The following is a 17,475-nucleotide window of genomic DNA, read 5'->3' on the forward strand; positions in this document are numbered from 1 at the left end:
ACCTATTCCCCCTCTCTTTTCAATCGCGCTCTTAGTTTATCATTTCTTTGCCACACTGCAATAAATCTTCAGCACAAGCGAAGTAATATGCCTGCCTGCATCCAATAATCCAGCCTCCCTCCGGTCGCACCAATAACAGGGACAGCTGAGGGGCATCTGTTTACCACTCGCTGATGTCACCACAGACACTCGTTCACCAGGGATGGGAGATCGTGTGTGTGTGTGTGTGTGTGTGTGTGTGTGTGTGTGTGTGTGTGTGAGAGAGAGAGAGAGTGTGTGTGTTGGGGGGGGGGGGGGGGGGGGGGGGGCATGCATTATTCAGAGATCTCAGTCGTCTCCACCGGGCTTATTGATAAACAAAGGAGATGCACAGGAGAGGACAAGTCGATTAACCCATTTACCCTGAAGGCCCTCACTTCTTTCCTGTCTCCACCCCTTACCCCACCACCACACCCCTTTTTTTACCCACTTGTTTTGTCCACCGCCACCATCATCTAACCACAACAACCAGCTCCACCCCCACCCTGCATCACTACAATCTCCTTGTTGCTTTACAGAGAAACGCTCAGCAACGTGAAGGAAGGGGGGTGGGCAGCTCCACGATAAACTGTAAACACACCTAGTAAGCGCGCATGCACACACAGAGACACACACACACCACGTGCCTACAGAAAATGTCTACGCTTGATGAATTGCGCAGTGTGCTGCTGTTCCAACTGGGCTATGTTAAGATTCAAGAATTGAGAAAGGGTACAAGAGGTGATCGAAAAATAACCACACTGGTCCGGCCGGGTGAAGTCAAACGAAGATTTTAATTCACATGTGGGAAGATCACTGAACACAGCAATTGATCTTCAACTTACTAAAGCACAAACAATTATTTTATAACATCAGGGTTTATTTACCGACGCCCCTTCATACGTCACAGATACATTTTATACATAGATCAGATCAACATCATCATGACTTTTCACCTAGAAAATCATCTATTTTCATGGCTTGGTACTTTCCGTTCTTATCTTAAAATGAATTGTTCCTCTTTCTTGCCGAGACACCAAGAAACGGTTCCTCTTTTACCAAGACAATTTTGCAGTTACAGCCAAACATAACTAACCTCTTCCTCTAAATAAATCTAATTTAAAGTGTGTGTGTGTGTGTGTGTGTTGACCTCACATGCTCTTTGTGTCACCTCTTCACCTACTGTCTGTGTCTCGTCCTCAAATGCTCTTTCTCAATTCACCTGTTGCACTTCTGACCTTTTACCAGACCAGAAGCTCACTGAGACTATGTGTATGTCTTCTACTAAATAAATGTTTTAATCAAGAACCTCTACTAAAACCTTAATACAAGAATATGAACATATAAAAGATAATAAAATAAACTGATATAAGTGTTTTGTAAGCATGTATTGCAATTCCTTCTATGTTCTAGTTTTCCCTCAGCATGTATCACCTGAACAGTCACGTCAGTGAGGCTTACGACCTTTAAAGAACCTGAACATCAACTCAAATAAGCACAGATATGCAATATGTATAAAATGGTTATAACTGCACCTGAAATACAAAGTTAACATCATCATAAACATCTTAAGGCCATCTTAAAGCTATCTGTTATATTGTTAAAGCAATGCTCATACTGCAGATTATATTATACTGGTAAAATACTTTTTGTTTATCCCCACAATCCCCCTTTCGACCTCTGACACCCCAGAGGTCGATACATAGGTTGTTGTTCACTCCTCAGTCCACTCGGCTACCTCCAGATCCATCATCGGCATCATGGACATAGGGGCCACCGCCCCAGGGTCCACTGCCTTTACAATCACTTTCTCTACCAACCTTCGTGCACAAGGAATGAGACAACAACCACAGGTCACCAAAATACCCACCAATACAGATAGAGACGACATAACTGACAGAGCAAGCCCCTTCCACTTTCCCCTTTTTTTTTTTTTTTATTTAAACCACCCCTTTTCAAACTCTCAATTTGTTACCACTCCTTTTTGTAGGCGCGGCGATCTCCTCCTAGGCTGCTCTTCTTTCTTCGGCCTTCCAGGTAGACTACTGGTCGGCCCGTTGCACAGGTGAAGAGGTTTATTCTGCCTCTGTTTCTTGACACCTGCGTTCTTTGAAGACGAATTTTCCTCCACCAAGCTCTCGTGTGCGGGTGCACACTGCGACCAATGGTACCAGGTGTCGCCTTTCCCTTTCAGCTGGACTGCTGTAGCCGTCCGGGCGGTCACCTCATACGGACCAGTCCAGCGGGGCTCCTTCCACTTTCGCTTAATGACCTTCAGCCACACTGCCTTTGCGTCCGGGACCTCTCCGTTCCCCGTGGGTCTCTCACAAGTGACCTGTTTTGTAAAGCTGGACACAAGAGCTTTCAACTCATTAAAATATTCTGCATGCGACCTGTTGCTTGTCCTGGGCTGTTCCACCGGGACCACTGTCCAGGGTGCTGGAAACTGTCTCCCAGTCAGCAGCTCATAAGGGGTGAAACCTGTGGATTGGTTAACAGAACATCTTATGGTCATCAAAGCAATGGGCAGGGCTGCGACCCAATTTAGCCCTGTCTGCGCACAAATTTTAGCCAACTTGTTTTTCAAATTTAGGTTCATCCTCTCTACCTTTCCTTGAGATTGAGGATGATAGACCGTCCCGAACTTATGTTGCACTCCCAACATCCTCTCTACCTCTTGCAAATCTTTGTTCTTGAAGTGAGTACCATTGTCTGACCTAATTCTCTTGGGAAACCCATGCCTTGGAATGTAATGATTGATTAAGCACTTAATCACACTTTTCGCATCTTCACATTTGGTCGCCCATGCTTCGGGCCATCCAGTCAGAACATCCACACACACCAACAAATACCTCACCCCACCTGGGCCTGTATCAATCATGTCGGTATAATCAATCACGACCTCTTCTCCTGGCCTTTCTGGCATGAGAAACTTACCAGCTTCAGGTTTTACTGCTGGCTTTGGGTTGTGTGCCCCACAAATTAGGCACGTTCTGGCCTTTTCCAGTATCATCCTTCTCAAATCAGGATGCCACCATCGGCACAAATTTCTCTCCATCTGTTTCACTCCCACGTGACCAAGCCCGTGAGCCTCATTCACCTTCTGTTCCGCCATTTTGACCGTTAAAGCGGGACGCCCATCTGGCCCCCTCCACAAACCGCCATCTTGCCAGGCTCCTTTGTTTTCCCACACCCCCTTTTCCTCTGGGGATGTCTCCTCCTGAGCCTTTCTAACTTCTTCCATGCTGTTAGTGCTAACCTCCTCTTCTGGGGTTACCTGCACCAGTTGTCTCTGTCCTTTGTAGCCCGCTGCTTCCTTTGCGGCTTCGTCAGCTTTCTGATTTCCTCTTGCCACCATACTGTCTGCTTGTGAGTGGCCTTTGCATTTTATAATACTTACCTCGTCTGGGTCCTCCAGGGCCTTTTCCAGTTCCTCCATTTCCTTTTTGTGACAGATGGGTGCATTAGTGGCCGTCCTGAACCCGGCTCTCTTCCACTGAGCCAGTTCCACATGAGCTGCTCCAAACGCATACGCTGAGTCAGTGTAGATGTTCACTCTCATGTTTTTAGCCAACCTCAGGGCTCGAATTAGGGCTATCACTTCAGCTCTCTGGGCCGACTGTTGTCCCTCAATTTTTCCTGCTTCTTTCACCTGAAACTCAGTTCCTACTCTACAGACTACTGCATAGCCCGCTTTCAATCCTTCTTCATCTCTGTGGCAGCATCCATCTGTGAACCAATCCTCAGCTCCGTATATGGGCTCTGCCTTCAGGTCTTCCCTGATTTTTCCTTCAACCTGGGCTTTCTTAATACAGTCATGTGGTTCTCCTGACCCCATTAGGTCTGCCATATTTATTCCTTCATGTGTGAATATCAAATTTGGCGCCTCTAAAATTTTGCTCAACCTTTGTTGCGTCAGTGGAGTCATTGTGAATGCCTGTGAGTTCACATAGGCCACTACACTGTGTGTAGTAAGCACTTTCAGTGGGTGTTCCCTCACTATATGTGCTGTTTTCTGAATTATCTTTGCTACTCCTGCTGCGTGTTGTGTGCATGTGGGATGCCTTGCTTCTGTTGAATTTAATCTTATGCTGACATACATAAGTACATCCCTACCTCCCCCTTTTTTCTGAAACAACACACCATTCACAACTCCCTTTGTTTCTGAAACATCAAGGTAAAATGCCTCATCATAGTTAGGTGTGGCCAGATCTGTGGCTCTTGACAAATCCTGTTTTAGTGAAATGAACGCTGTCTCTGTGTCCGGCGTCCAAGGCAATTCAGCCTTCAGATTTCGAACACCAACTTTCTTGATCATGTCCCTTAAAGGGGCCGTTTTACCCGCATAGTTCGGAATGAACTGCCTGCTGTAACCTGTCAAGCCAAGAAAGGAAAGCAACTCCTTCACAGTTCTTGGTTTTGGATGTGTCAGAATTTGGTCTCTGTGTGTGTTCATTAGCCCCACTGATCTGTGTGCTATCACCCGGCCCAGGAATGTTACCTCTGGCCGGACCAACTGCAGTTTTTCTTTGCTCACTTTGAAGCCACACTCCGCCAATCTGTTCAACACCACGAGCGATGCTGCCGTACAGGCCGCTGCTGACGGGGCTGCAATAAGAAGATCATCAACATACTGTATTAATGTACAGCCCCCTGGCAGTTGACATGGGGACAATGCCTCTTTCAACACCTGATTAAAAATTCCTGGTGAGAGTGCAAAGCCTTGTGGTAGGCGTGTGTACCTAAATTTGCGGCCTCTGTATGTGAATGAGAAAATGTCTCTGAGTGACTCGTGCAGTGGGAGACAAAAGAATGCATTCGCCAGGTCAATACATGTGAACCACTTTTGGTCCCCAGTAATTTCGGTCAGAGCCGTGTAGGGATTTGGTACAGGCACAGTGTCAGTCCTCAGCATGGCATTTATTGCTCTCAAATCATGTGCCATACGGTACTTCCCTGTCCCATGTTTTTCCACTGGCAAAATAGGTGTGTTCCAAAATGACCATGAGGGCTCAAGCACTCCTGCCTTCCACAGTCCTTCAATGGTTTCAGCTATACCTTCTTCTGCTTCAGTTTTGTGCTTATATTGTGGTCTGTTAATTGGTATGTCAGACTTCAGCTGGAACAGGACAGGCGAACAGTTAGCTAGACCTACATCTGTGGGCCCTGCGGACCACAAAGTACCAGGCAATTTTGAGAGCTCAGCTACTGCATCAGGATGATCCATTCTTTCCCTGCCATGTATTCTGGAGATTTCTTTATGTTCTAAGATCACTGCATCGTTGGACAAACAAGTTATGCGATATATTTCACATTTTGGTGCATACCAGACATTTGGAATTTGGGTGCTTTGCCAGCATGCGTTGTCCAGCGCCCGCTTGACCATTGGTCCCAGATCTCTTGGCCCATGACCCTCGTGGACCGCCAATGTAATGTGAGGGGCTGAATCCTCTCCCACATTGTACCAAGGCAGTTGTTCATCAGTAAATTTCACAGCCGCGGCCACACCTTCTGGTCCAACATAAATGTTATGTGTTTGCACATTCCACGTCTGTCCCTCAAGATCAGACTGGAACTGTTCCCGATAGATATCGTTATCTTCCCTATCATAAAAAAGTGTAACGTGGAAAGGATCTCGCGGGGGGGAATAGACGGCCAGGCTCATTATCCAGGGTCTCCACAGCTGATAATGTCTCAGAATGCCTTCTTCCACTAGCCTCCCCCAGTAGATTTCGGCAGTGGGTTGTTCAGAGTTCTGGACTAAATATTGAGTCTTTGAAGGTGTACCCAGACACGGGAATTCTTTTCCTCCAGGCAGAGTAACAATCAGTCCATCTGGTGAGCACATGATTGTGGCTCCCAGTTTCACAAGCAGGTCCCTGCCCATGAGATTTGCAGGCACCTGTGAGGACACCACATATTGGTGTTTCAAAGTCTGTTTTCCCAGCTGTGTCAATGCTGGATCTGTCAATGGCAGTGTCATCGGAATCCCGGAAAAGCCTACCACATTAACTGTGTGACAGGAGAGTGTTGCACTGTCTAGTGTGTCTTTCAATGTTGAGTATGTTGCTCCAGTATCCACCAGGAAGGGCAATTCAGTGCCTTCCACGGTCATCGACAGCATGGGTTCTGCCGCCCCCACGCTGTTCAGTTTCTCCGGGCTCCGTCAGTATTGCTCCCTCTCCCAGCCCCAGTCAGCTACTGGGTACTGGGGGGCTGGTGCTGCATTCGGGTTTGGAGCTTGATGTGCTCCCCTGTAAGCAGCTCTTTGTCTTGGGCCTCCTCGTGCCTGGGATTGATAGCCTCGCCTCTGATAATTTCGCTGCGATTCAGGGCATTCTCGGGACCAGTGTCCCTCTGCTCCACAGCTGTAACAGGCAGTCCAAGACACATTGTTAGGATTCCCTGGATTCCGAGCCCTTTGTCCTCCCCTCGCGGATCCACCACGCCCTCTCTGCGGTCCACCGGTCCCCCAATTCCCTACTGGTTGACGCTGCCTTGGTGCATTGGCGGGCCAACGGTCATCAGGGTAGAGACCCGGATCCTGATCTGGCCAGTCAGGCACAGGATCGGGCTGAGACCTTGCCACCATTATTTTCCTTGCGCTCTCTTTATCCTCTTTCTTTCTGTCACCTGCCTTGTTTCTCGCCTCTGTCAGCTGTATCTTTACCAGCTGCGCCTGTGCCTCCTCCAACTCTTTCTTTTGTTTGTTTGCCAAATCCTGTTCCTGCTGAAGTCTGTGGGTCACATGTCTCTCCCACTGCACCGAGTCTGCAACGGCAAAATCTGGGTTCTTTTCCAAATCAACTGCAACCTGATTGGGCAGCCCTGCCAGCACCGCCGAACGAAACCACGCTCTACTTTCACCCTCCTTCCCCGGATGTATTCCTGTTTCTAACAACCATTGTTCCTTTGCTTTAGCTAAAAACTCTCTGGGTGTGTTTTTGGGATCCCAAATAATTTTTGGAATGGCTCCAGAGTTAGGAGTTGGGTACTTCTCCCGGACTGCATCTGCTAAGTCATTCTGCACCTCATGGTATTGTAGGTCATTTGCATATCTGGTTGTTTGAGCTATCTGCTCTACATCTGCTAACCCACCACCCAGCATACAACGTCCGGCCAAAGCGCGAAAATCGCCCAGCGCTAATTCTTCTCCTTCGGTCAGCGCGCCCAGCTTTCTCAACCAGCTAGCTCCTCCCTCAGTTATTGGTGGAAGTTGTTTAACCAATGCTTCCAAATCTCTCACCTTATAGGCGCGATAAACTGGTTCGTTCTTTGGACCTGCTATTAGAGGCAGATTTAAACCAGGGTCAGGAGCACCTTGTTCAAAACTCACTTTTCTACTCTTCCTCGACTTTCCTTTTCCCTTTGAGCTCCTAAATATGGGCTGTCTCTGTGCTTGGTCTCTCTTCACACTTCTTTTCCTCAAAATTAGGCTTGTACTTGGTTGGGGCTCAGGTCCTCCATCTTCGTCCTCCTTATCGTCCTCTTCTTCTGATGACGTCGCACGGTCTTCATTCTCCTCTTCTGGCCCTCCCTGCATTACTCTCTGCTTTATAACCTCCAATGCTGTTAATGCCTCTATTAACGCACGTGGGGGCTCATGCATTTGTCCATACACTTCTCCTTCCCAATGTTCTCCCTTGGTTATCACTCCTTGTGGTATTTTGTCCTTCATTCTAGGGGTCCTTTTGGCCTCCCCGTCCTGCTTTGGCTGTTCCACTGTAGACACCTCGGCCCGTATGATGTTTCCACTATCCACCGAACTGGGAGGCAAGGTCGAGCCTTCATCTGCAGCTGAGGCTGTCACTCTCCCTCCCATATCTTGGGACTGACATTCCACTGCCCTTATCCCTTCTTCGGGGATATTCAGGGGAGTAGTAGTATATTCAACATCTGCTATTCCGCCAAGGACAACTCCAGTCTGTCCATCAGGACCACGAACTTGTCCCCCTCCAAGGGTCATTACAGGCATGACATATGGTGGTGGTGGTGCACAACGTGCCAATTCAGCCCAAGGATATAATTTCGGTGTGTAATACCTATTAGCCTCTTCTACCTTCGGAGTCAAGTCCTTCACTTGGTCCTCTAGCTTTTTATTTTCCTCCTTCAGATGTTTCAAAGACTCCATTATACTCACCATGTCTCCTGATTTTCCTGTGTCATCCTCCTCCTCAGTCATCCAGGAAGAGGCTGCCCTCCACAGGAGCAGCCACTTACAGCACCTGGCATGAGTTTCTTTTAGATCCTTAATTTCTCCTCTGGCTTTCCTGTTCACTGAATGTCCCTTGGACTCCTCTTCAAATTGTTTCAATTTCTGTTCACATCTCTCTCCCTCAGTTTTTAACACCAGGCTCAGAGCTATTTTATCACCCAGCCCTTTCTGTTGAGATGTAATAAGTTTGCTTACCTCAACCTCCATCGCTTGGCACTCTTTCTCTGCTGCTTTTACTGCTCCAGGTGAAGCCAAACGAATAGCTTTCTTAAGCTGTTCAAGCTGATCCTTCAGAGGTTTGCATCCCCTTTTCCCACTAGGTGTCGCACCCGAGCTGTCAGCCATTCTCTGAAACACAGACTTACCTCTTCCAATGGCGTTGGTCGACTCCACCTTCTTGGTCTAGGTCACCCAGACACGCTTAACTTTCGGTTTCAGTCTTCGTCTCGCTGTTCTCGCAACCACTGGCTCCTCTTCCCCTGCTCGGTGATACACAAAGTTTAACCCAGCACTTTAGACGCTGTCCTCGCGTTCTCAAGCGTTGACACTCAATCAAAATTATTCGCCCTCAAAGTGTTAATATATGACACCAGCAACCCTTATGCGCAACGCGCTCACCTCCGTATACTTACCTCTCCAATAGTTCCTCGGATTAGTGTTTTTTCATTTATTTTAAACCCATTAACGGCGCTGCGCGTCCCTTATATACTTTACAGCAACACACCCTCAAGGGTCCCTCAACTTGTCCCGTACTAATAAGTCTAAAACCAAGAAATCACCTCCAAATGATCCCCTACAATTGAAATTTCAGTGTGGAATGACGCAGAGATTAACATTTCCTTATTTATTCACTATATGTAACCTGACGAGCCCCCAGATGTTAAGATTCAAGAATTGAGAAAGGGTACAAGAGGTGATCGAAAAATAACCACACTGGTCCGGCCGGGTGAAGTCAAACGAAGATTTTAATTCACATGTGGGAAGATCACTGAACACAGCAATTGATCTTCAACTTACTAAAGCACAAACAATTATTTTATAACATCAGGGTTTATTTACCGACGCCCCTTCATACGTCACAGATACATTTTATACATAGATCAGATCAACATCATCATGACTTTTCACCTAGAAAATCATCTATTTTCATGGCTTGGTACTTTCCGTTCTTATCTTAAAATGAATTGTTCCTCTTTCTTGCCGAGACACCAAGAAACGGTTCCTCTTTTACCAAGACAATTTTGCAGTTACAGCCAAACATAACTAACCTCTTCCTCTAAATAAATCTAATTTAAAGTGTGTGTGTGTGTGTGTGTGTTGACCTCACATGCTCTTTGTGTCACCTCTTCACCTACTGTCTGTGTCTCGTCCTCAAATGCTCTTTCTCAATTCACCTGTTGCACTTCTGACCTTTTACCAGACCAGAAGCTCACTGAGACTATGTGTATGTCTTCTACTAAATAAATGTTTTAATCAAGAACCTCTACTAAAACCTTAATACAAGAATATGAACATATAAAAGATAATAAAATAAACTGATATAAGTGTTTTGTAAGCATGTATTGCAATTCCTTCTATGTTCTAGTTTTCCCTCAGCATGTATCACCTGAACAGTCACGTCAGTGAGGCTTACGACCTTTAAAGAACCTGAACATCAACTCAAATAAGCACAGATATGCAATATGTATAAAATGGTTATAACTGCACCTGAAATACAAAGTTAACATCATCATAAACATCTTAAGGCCATCTTAAAGCTATCTGTTATATTGTTAAAGCAATGCTCATACTGCAGATTATATTATACTGGTAAAATACTTTTTGTTTATCCCCACAGCTACCCTCCCACTGATGCCATTAACCTTCTGGATCTGAGGGCCATGAAGCCTCCACCCCACCCCTCTCCATCTCTCTCTCTCCCCCTCTGACAGACTCCCACTCTCATACATCATATCACACAGCTAATGACACAGGACCATCATTCACATCACATCGTTGGGGCGGCGGGGGCAGAAAAGGGAGGAGGGCGCAATGAAAAGACATAAGGGCGCCAAGAGGAGGTGGAGAAGGAGAATTAGGGAGGCAAAAGCGACTGAAGGAAACAGAAAGCAAGTGTGAATCAGAGCAAATGGAAATGTAAGTGCAGGAAGATAAAAAGGGGGCAGTCTGGAGATTATGTTCATCTTTTGTTCTTCTCCTTTTAAAGTAAACAGAATAAAAACATTATGCTGATGTGATTTCACACAGCTGACTACAGCCTCGGGTCACATCGTTAGCTAAACGGAGCAATTTTGCTGTGCTGTCTTCAGGTGCAATCTGACTTTTACAGAGGGTTGATTCTTTATTTGGGCCTCTGGTGACTACAGTATGTGTGTGATTACAATATCTTACTCCAACTATTCCAAAAATTCTCTGGCATACAGTCCAGATCAACCTGTGCGTGCATCAAAACTCATCAGGTGAGATTTCTCAGAAAAAGTACAGACATCTTACAGGTAGAAGCCACAACTTACAGCTATTTTTATTCTCTGGATTCATGTTAAAAAAACAAAAAAAAAAACAAAAACAAACCTAGAGCCCAAACGAACATTCTGAGGGAATAAATTGTGTCCAATAGCCAGTCCAAAACACCCCAACCCCACTGAAAACATTATTCATGTTAATTCTCTAGATTTGCAACTCTATAGTATTATAGATTTAAAAAACAAAAAAAAACCAAAAAAAAAAACCACACACACACACACACACACACACACACACACACACAGGCCATCAAAGCACTGCTGGAGTTACTCAACTTTTTGTTTCTTGCTAGAGGACTGTTCAGTAAGTCAATTCACTATTGACTACTTCACTACTATCCCATTATCGGGACGGTTTCCACAAAACAAAACAGAAAAGCAAAAAAAAAAAAAAAAAAGAAACCACCAACCTGCTTCAAACAGTCTGGACATGACAGACCAAAGATCAACTGGAAGTACACCAACAAATGTGGCCAGCGCTTCTAAACCTAACTCAACGGTAACGTGACATGGAGTGAACTGTGGACATTTTTGATACAGCATGATGCGCAGTACTGGGTGGCAGCTGAACTAATGAGCTTTTAGCTCAAATGGCACTTGGGAGGCTTGGAGAATAAAGCAGGCAACGTATGTGCTCACTCACACACTCAGAAAGGCAAACCGCACACACGCACCATCTTCTCAGAATTTGCGCCAAATACTTCACTTTAATCTTATCAAACCATCCACATCAGGCAGCGTGCCCTTCGTGTTGTTTAGCCTGTCAGCGTTTTCACTACAGGAAGCCAGTATGTGTACGCTCCCAGAAGCATTTAGGGATGAGGGTAGAAACTAAGATCAGGTATGCATGTGTATGTGTTTATATTCTTAATCACTAGGAAGGGATGGGGGAGGGGGGTGTTTTGGCTGTACACAAAGCATCTCTGATATGGCTACATACCTGTTTGTGCATCTCAATGTTAAGCCCGTAGGACATCTCATAGTACTGTAAAAGAACAGAGAGAGAGCAGAAAAAGACATTATAAACTTAAATGAATTCATATGTTGAATTAATTAGAGACAGATGTTTATACATAATGACACCATTCTTAATTGAGCAAAACGCAAGACAGTCCAAACTGCTCTAGACTTTTCTCTGAACGCACAGAGAACTCGTGCAACAAGACAAACAGTGGTTAACTGGTGTGACATCTTATCGGTCCCCTCAAGCACCCAAACAAGAATAAAAGAAAGTCAATCACATGTAGAATAACAACTGAAGCGCGGGCGAACTGACATTAGCCGACGAGGCTGACATCTCAACGTGCATTTTTCAGCCGCGGCAGACGCTCGCCTGGCTGCAGCGCCTGTTTACTTCTACTTGGCACGGCCTCGTCTTTGAGCGCAAACCCCGTCCAGACAGCAAGGAGAAAGCCAATACTATTATTGAAAACAACATTATCTGCTGCTGATTGCCAAAAAAGCTTGCAAGCCCACCAACAGATACAAACTAAAGCCTAGTAGTTTGTCTGCCTTGTTTATCAAACACACAGCAAACAGCTTCCATTTATTGTAGCTACTCCCACCACCTTCTGGTTCCTCACAGGGAAAATAATATTTAACAAACGTACTGCTGCGTTTGGTTAAAGTCATTCCTTTCATGTACAAACAAGATAAGCACGCACATACACAAGTGTGAGGTCTAAGTTACACAACTTGTCAGATAAAGATTGTTCTTTTTTTTTCTCTTTTTTCTTGCCATGCACACAATGAAGCCTTTCCTGTATTAGCAAGAAGCTTTGAGCTGGCTTGTCTTTACAGAGGCACAGATTTCTTTGTCTCCCATTTGATCATCAGAGAGCTCTGAATTGACTATAATAAGATTTAACTGCACTCTTGGAACTGTTTTACATTTAACCCTTTGCAGCACTTTGATAAGCATCAAGTATTATCTCACTTCTCAAGTGTGGTTTCCATTAAAAGGTGAAAGCTCTGACACATGCAGTGCACAAAGCAAGCAAAATGACATGCAGCAAGTACGCAGGGTCAGATTTTTAACTTCCTGCTCTCTGACTTCGAACGTGATTTAAGCTGCGACTAAAAGCTACTCATCTAGTAAATGCCCCTGGGTGTTTTTGGCGATGTGAAACCCTTACAGACACATTTTGAACTTGCATGCTTTTGAGTTTATAATCAGAAACAATACAGAAACATGAGAACATTTCTCATCTGACAAACTGTGATCAGCACATCTTTAACATTTGGGGGGGGGGGGGGGGAGACCTAAATCCATTTCTTACTTTGATTATCAAATGTAAGTTTTTTCCATTTTCCATCCATTTTTTTTTACTAATAGAGAGATAGATTTTACTGATATTTCAATAACAAGTAATTATCCAACAAGTAGTTCATTATCGTTGCAGCTGGAAGGAAAAACACACAAAGTCTCCCAATATGTGAGAGATCTCTGGGTGTGACCACATGGCTCACTCTGGGAGAGTTAAGATTTAAAACTTTCACACACACACAGGAAGCTGTCTGATTCTCTCACACACACACACACACACACACACACACACACACACACACACACACACACACACACACACACACACACACACACACACACACACACACAGCCGGCAGACCAGTCATTAACCCCCAGTGGGCCATGCTGGGTGTGTTAGGGAGGGGTGGTGGAGGGTCATAAAGAGGACCCCAGAGCCACTGAGAGGAGGGGTAGGGGGGGTGGTCACACCCCACAATCAATAGTTGGACGTTTGACCTCGGCTAGAGTTTCACACCCCCTCCCTTCTTATCCCATGAAAACTCAGACGTGAGTCAACAGTCTTAACACAGGCTCTACAAAAACAACCAGGTTCTTTTCAGCACCTGTGACTGTTCACCACCTGAGGCGAAAGGGAGGAAACGCCATTCAAATCCTGTTCTCGGCTTAATAGCTGTAGTACTCACCATGACGTAGTGACGCTGCATCTCCGTCTTTTCGTTGGCCAGTTTGTCGTATTCTACTTTAAGGCTGGGTGGAGAAGAAAAAGCATTGCGTTTGTAAAAAGGATCGGTACACCGCTGCAAAACGTTTGGTTTTTGTGCGCCACGTTATGATTGCACAAAGCTACAGTAAGGGAACAAAACATCAACGGCTTCTGCTTCATGTTTCCAGGAAGCCGTTGGTTTTTACAGTAGTCTAGTCATTACCTGTGGTACTGGGCCTGCAGGAACTGAAATTCATCTTTGATCCTATCGCAGGACTCTGCTACTGTGAACTTGAAGCCAGGCTGCCCTGGCTGGTGAGGAGCCTGAAAAGTGTGAGATTGGAGATACCACAGGTGTAAATAACATCATCACATAGCTGAGCTCTCTCTCTTGGCACCTCCTCCTCTCCTTTATTTTATTCTTTTTTTTTTAGTCCTTTTTTAATGGTTTGTCTTCTCATTTCCCTTGAGTCTTGGACTGGCAGAGGGAGCTGCTTTCACTCAACTTGTGCAGTGACAGAGATGTGACTTTATCCGTTTGCCATGTAGAGTCTCTAAATCACACAGTGCTGTTTTTTTTTACTGCACAATTAACTTTCAGGACTGTAAAAAGAAAAAAAAAACTGATGATCTACTTTACGAGTTCAACACAATCTCAGATCTTGTTTCCAATAAACACCACCTCTCCGTGCCTCTCCTTGCCACAGTGAAGCCCTCAGCAGCACTGATGCAGACCATAAATAGTAAGGTGTGGATCAGCAGCTTCACTCTGACGAGCTAATTAGGCCATTTTGAAGGGCAGCGCTTCTGCATCAATTTACAAGCAGCGACTAAAGACGGGGGACTTACCGGATGCCGGCCTTGTGGATACATGTCTAGTCTTTTTTTCCACACGGGAGTCTGTGTGTTGTTTTTCTCGTGCTTTCTTTCCGTAATCCCAGTGAAGGTGCGGTAAATCCCCGCCACCCCCTCCCCGATATGCGCAGGATGGCGGCGGACAAAGCCTCGTTCTCGGCTGCGAGGCGCACACTCAGAGCCAGCCCAGCGGATGGATCAGCTCCTTTCTTTTGTACCTAAACAAACAGAAAACAGCTGGATCACGTTCACAGCGCCTGAAAGCAACACGAACGTAGAGCTTTATGAACTCTCCGATACACCTTGTGCAAAATGCAGAATAAAGTAGTTTTCTTTTTTTTTTTTGCCCACTAATTCTCTGAACGTGTGTACCACAAAACAAATCTGTCGTCTAGATTTGCAAAAGAAAAGAAAGGGAAAAAGAAAACCAAGAGTGGCAGCAAAATGCGTTTGATGCCACGGATCAAATAAATCCCAAAGTTTAGACTTTTGATCACACCCGCAACGACACGATGCGCTTTTTTTTTGGCTTTTTCCTCGTAAATCTAACGAGTCGTCTTCCACTAGAGGGTAAAGAAAACACGCAACTGTTGTTTTTGGTGGTCCTGGAAGATCAGAAAACAAGGAGCTGCTGCTTTCAAAGTCGGCTGCCATAAAGCCACCGCCACCACTACTACCACCCGTCTTGTTAGCGGCTCTCTTCATGTAACCCCCCTCTTTTTTTCTTTTTTTTTTACCTTTGTCTCGACTGATTCCTCTCCTCCTCTCCTCTGCACAGGTAAGAATAATGTATATGAAAAAAATATTATCCACACGAAGCTTAATATCCGGTAATCTGTAACGTTCACCGCAGACAATTGTCCGTCGTCGTTTCTGTTTTTCATACACTTCTTTGCTCTTCTTTGCCCCCTTGAGAGTCCTTTAAAAGCCCCGGTGATTCCCGAGACTGAGAGCGCCGCTCAGTCCGCTCGGACGCTGGAAACCCCTCGACTGGGACGAGTTTTTGACCGCAGACAACTTCAAAGAAAGCCTCTGTTAGATCCAGTAGCAGCTCGAAACTCTTCCAGTAAGTCCAGGGATTATTATTTTGCGACTCAAGCGGTTCTTTTTTTTTTTTTCTTGTTTAAAATGTCGGCCGTTGTGAAACGCACCGCCAGCCTGCAGTTGGGTACCCAGTTCCTCTGCCGCGCGCTGTACCACACACAGACTGTGCACTGACACGAGGACCCGACTGCCGAGAGAGGGGCCTCGCGCTAACCAATTGGGTTCTCCGGAGGAGTTTAGCGCCGAAGACCAATCACAGCGCGTCAGTCCCACGTGGGGTACACAGCACTGTCGCGTCCTGATTGGGCCACGATATGTGACCTCGCATGTTCGCCATTTTGGATTTGAAGTGACATTCGGTGCGTTCAACAACTTGTTCAAAACAAAGGTAATAATTTATATGTCCGTGCACTGCAGCGGGTGCCCGAGTGTTTCACAATACTACACGGTATGTACCAACGAGCTGTACAATTTAAAACAAGTCTCGTTCTCAAATAGAGAAAATAACCCACCCCGAAAATAGAAGGGATCATTTTAATAAAAGCTTTTCGCCTTCAAAATCTGCTCACTATATGAGCAATTATAACTGAAGCTGGCGTGACCCTGAAAAAGAAGGTTATAGTTTGAAGCTTGACTATTTCACTGCGCTCTCGGTTGAAAAAGAGAGCTAGAGATGCCAAGAAAAAGAACTACGTCCTATTTCTGTGCCAAGAATAATACGCGCTCATAGAATTTCATTCAAGACTCGAAGTGCGCAGATGTGAATACCCCTTCATCTGCAGCAGAGTGTCCTTTGAGTGACTTGAATTGATCGACCTATTTCTAACGAGACCTCAAGCATCTACAAGCTTTCCTATCAGCAGCACTAGGTAGGCTACAACACGTCTGCGCCTCAGCCTATCACGTGTTTCTCACTATGCCCTGCCCCACGTGGGTTCCCTCTTTCCCTCCACCCCCTCTCCCCCCCACTTCACCGCCTTTCATCCAATGATCTCGCAGCTGTCTTCCTGCGCGGCTCACCATTGGCTAGGGGCTGGAAAAGCTGTCAGTCAGGAGTCCTAGTTGTCAATTAAACCCACGTTGGGTACGGCGCTGACAAATGCCTGTGCTACTCTCCCTCCTGCCTGCGAACAGTGCCTGGAATGGCTGCTTAATTAGCTTCGAATGGCTTTTCCTTTCAGCTCAAACAATCTGTCACTACCATGTGGTAAAAAGAGCCCTGCATAAAACAAAAGCAGGAGAAAAAAAAAGCCAGTAGGGGCTAAATATCAGTTTGATTCCCCCCCTCCCTCTCCTCTTCAACCCCTCCATGAAAACATTTGCTGCAAAACAAAGCTTTTACCTCGCTCAAACACTGGATTCTCTCACTCATCTGCTTCTGCTCTCATTTTCTTCTAAAACTAGATTCATTTGTTTACCTGGGTGTCCATTTAGCCCCTGCATGTTTAAATTTAGGGACCAGATTTTTCTTTTTGCTTGTGGCCTGGCTTTACCTGACCCACATGACATTTATGCTTTGACTGATATATTAGCATGCTGTGAAATGTCTTCCCCACTGTTTCATTTCACCTAGATTTAGTAGTAATATATATATATATATATATATATATATATATATATATATATATATATATATATGTATGTATGTATGTATGTATGTATGTATGTATGTATGTATGTATGTGTGTGTGTGTGTGTGTGTGTGTGTGTGTGTGTGTGTATGTAGGCTATATATTACACTTTAAATTAATGCATCCTAGCATTAATAATGGTGATAGCATGTATGACACTTAACCACATGTCGAGAGCAAATTTAAGAGGAAACTGCTGTGACAACAAATGAGAAAGG

The 17,475-nt window shown here is 45.3% G+C and overlaps 2 protein-coding genes across 13 annotated transcripts in view; both read right to left on the reverse strand.

Moving 5' to 3' along the window:
• The window catches only part of LOC113019343 (transducin-like enhancer protein 3-B), a 37,722-nt gene extending 21,185 nt beyond the window's left edge, over positions 1–16,537 (reverse strand). For 11 of the 12 annotated variants that reach the window (XM_026163067.1, XM_026163086.1, XM_026163058.1 and 8 more), the window contains exons 1-5: positions 15,320–15,351; positions 14,577–14,800; positions 13,951–14,051; positions 13,708–13,771; positions 11,696–11,740 (exon numbers count right to left, since the gene is read on the reverse strand). In XM_026163067.1, the coding sequence (XP_026018852.1) occupies positions 11,696–11,740; positions 13,708–13,771; positions 13,951–14,051; positions 14,577–14,600 (234 nt within the window). In that variant the 5' untranslated portion in view covers positions 14,601–14,800; positions 15,320–15,351. Of the gene's footprint in view, positions 1–11,695; positions 11,741–13,707; positions 13,772–13,950; positions 14,052–14,576; positions 14,801–15,319; positions 15,352–16,394 lie in introns of those variants that run through there. The other variant, XM_026162997.1, reaches the window with a different exon arrangement.
• LOC113019338 (uncharacterized) lies at positions 1,551–6,158 on the reverse strand. Its single transcript, XM_026162973.1, has 2 exons — positions 2,523–6,158; positions 1,551–1,585 (listed from the first exon to the last, which is right to left on the reverse strand). The coding sequence occupies exons 1-2, from the start codon at positions 6,140–6,142 to the stop codon at positions 1,576–1,578; spliced, it is 3,630 nt and encodes a 1,209-aa protein (XP_026018758.1). The 5' UTR covers positions 6,143–6,158; the 3' UTR covers positions 1,551–1,575.
• Positions 16,538–17,475: the final 938 nt, after the last annotated feature.

This window comes from Astatotilapia calliptera, chromosome 1, assembly GCF_900246225.1.
Source record: "Astatotilapia calliptera chromosome 1, fAstCal1.2, whole genome shotgun sequence".
NCBI classification, from domain to species: Eukaryota; Metazoa; Chordata; class Actinopteri; order Cichliformes; family Cichlidae; genus Astatotilapia; species Astatotilapia calliptera.

Coding starts and splice junctions, on each gene's coding strand:
- LOC113019338 (XM_026162973.1), bottom strand. CDS start 6,142: ATGCTGTCGATGACCGTGGAAGGCACTGAATTGCCCTTCCTGGTGGAT.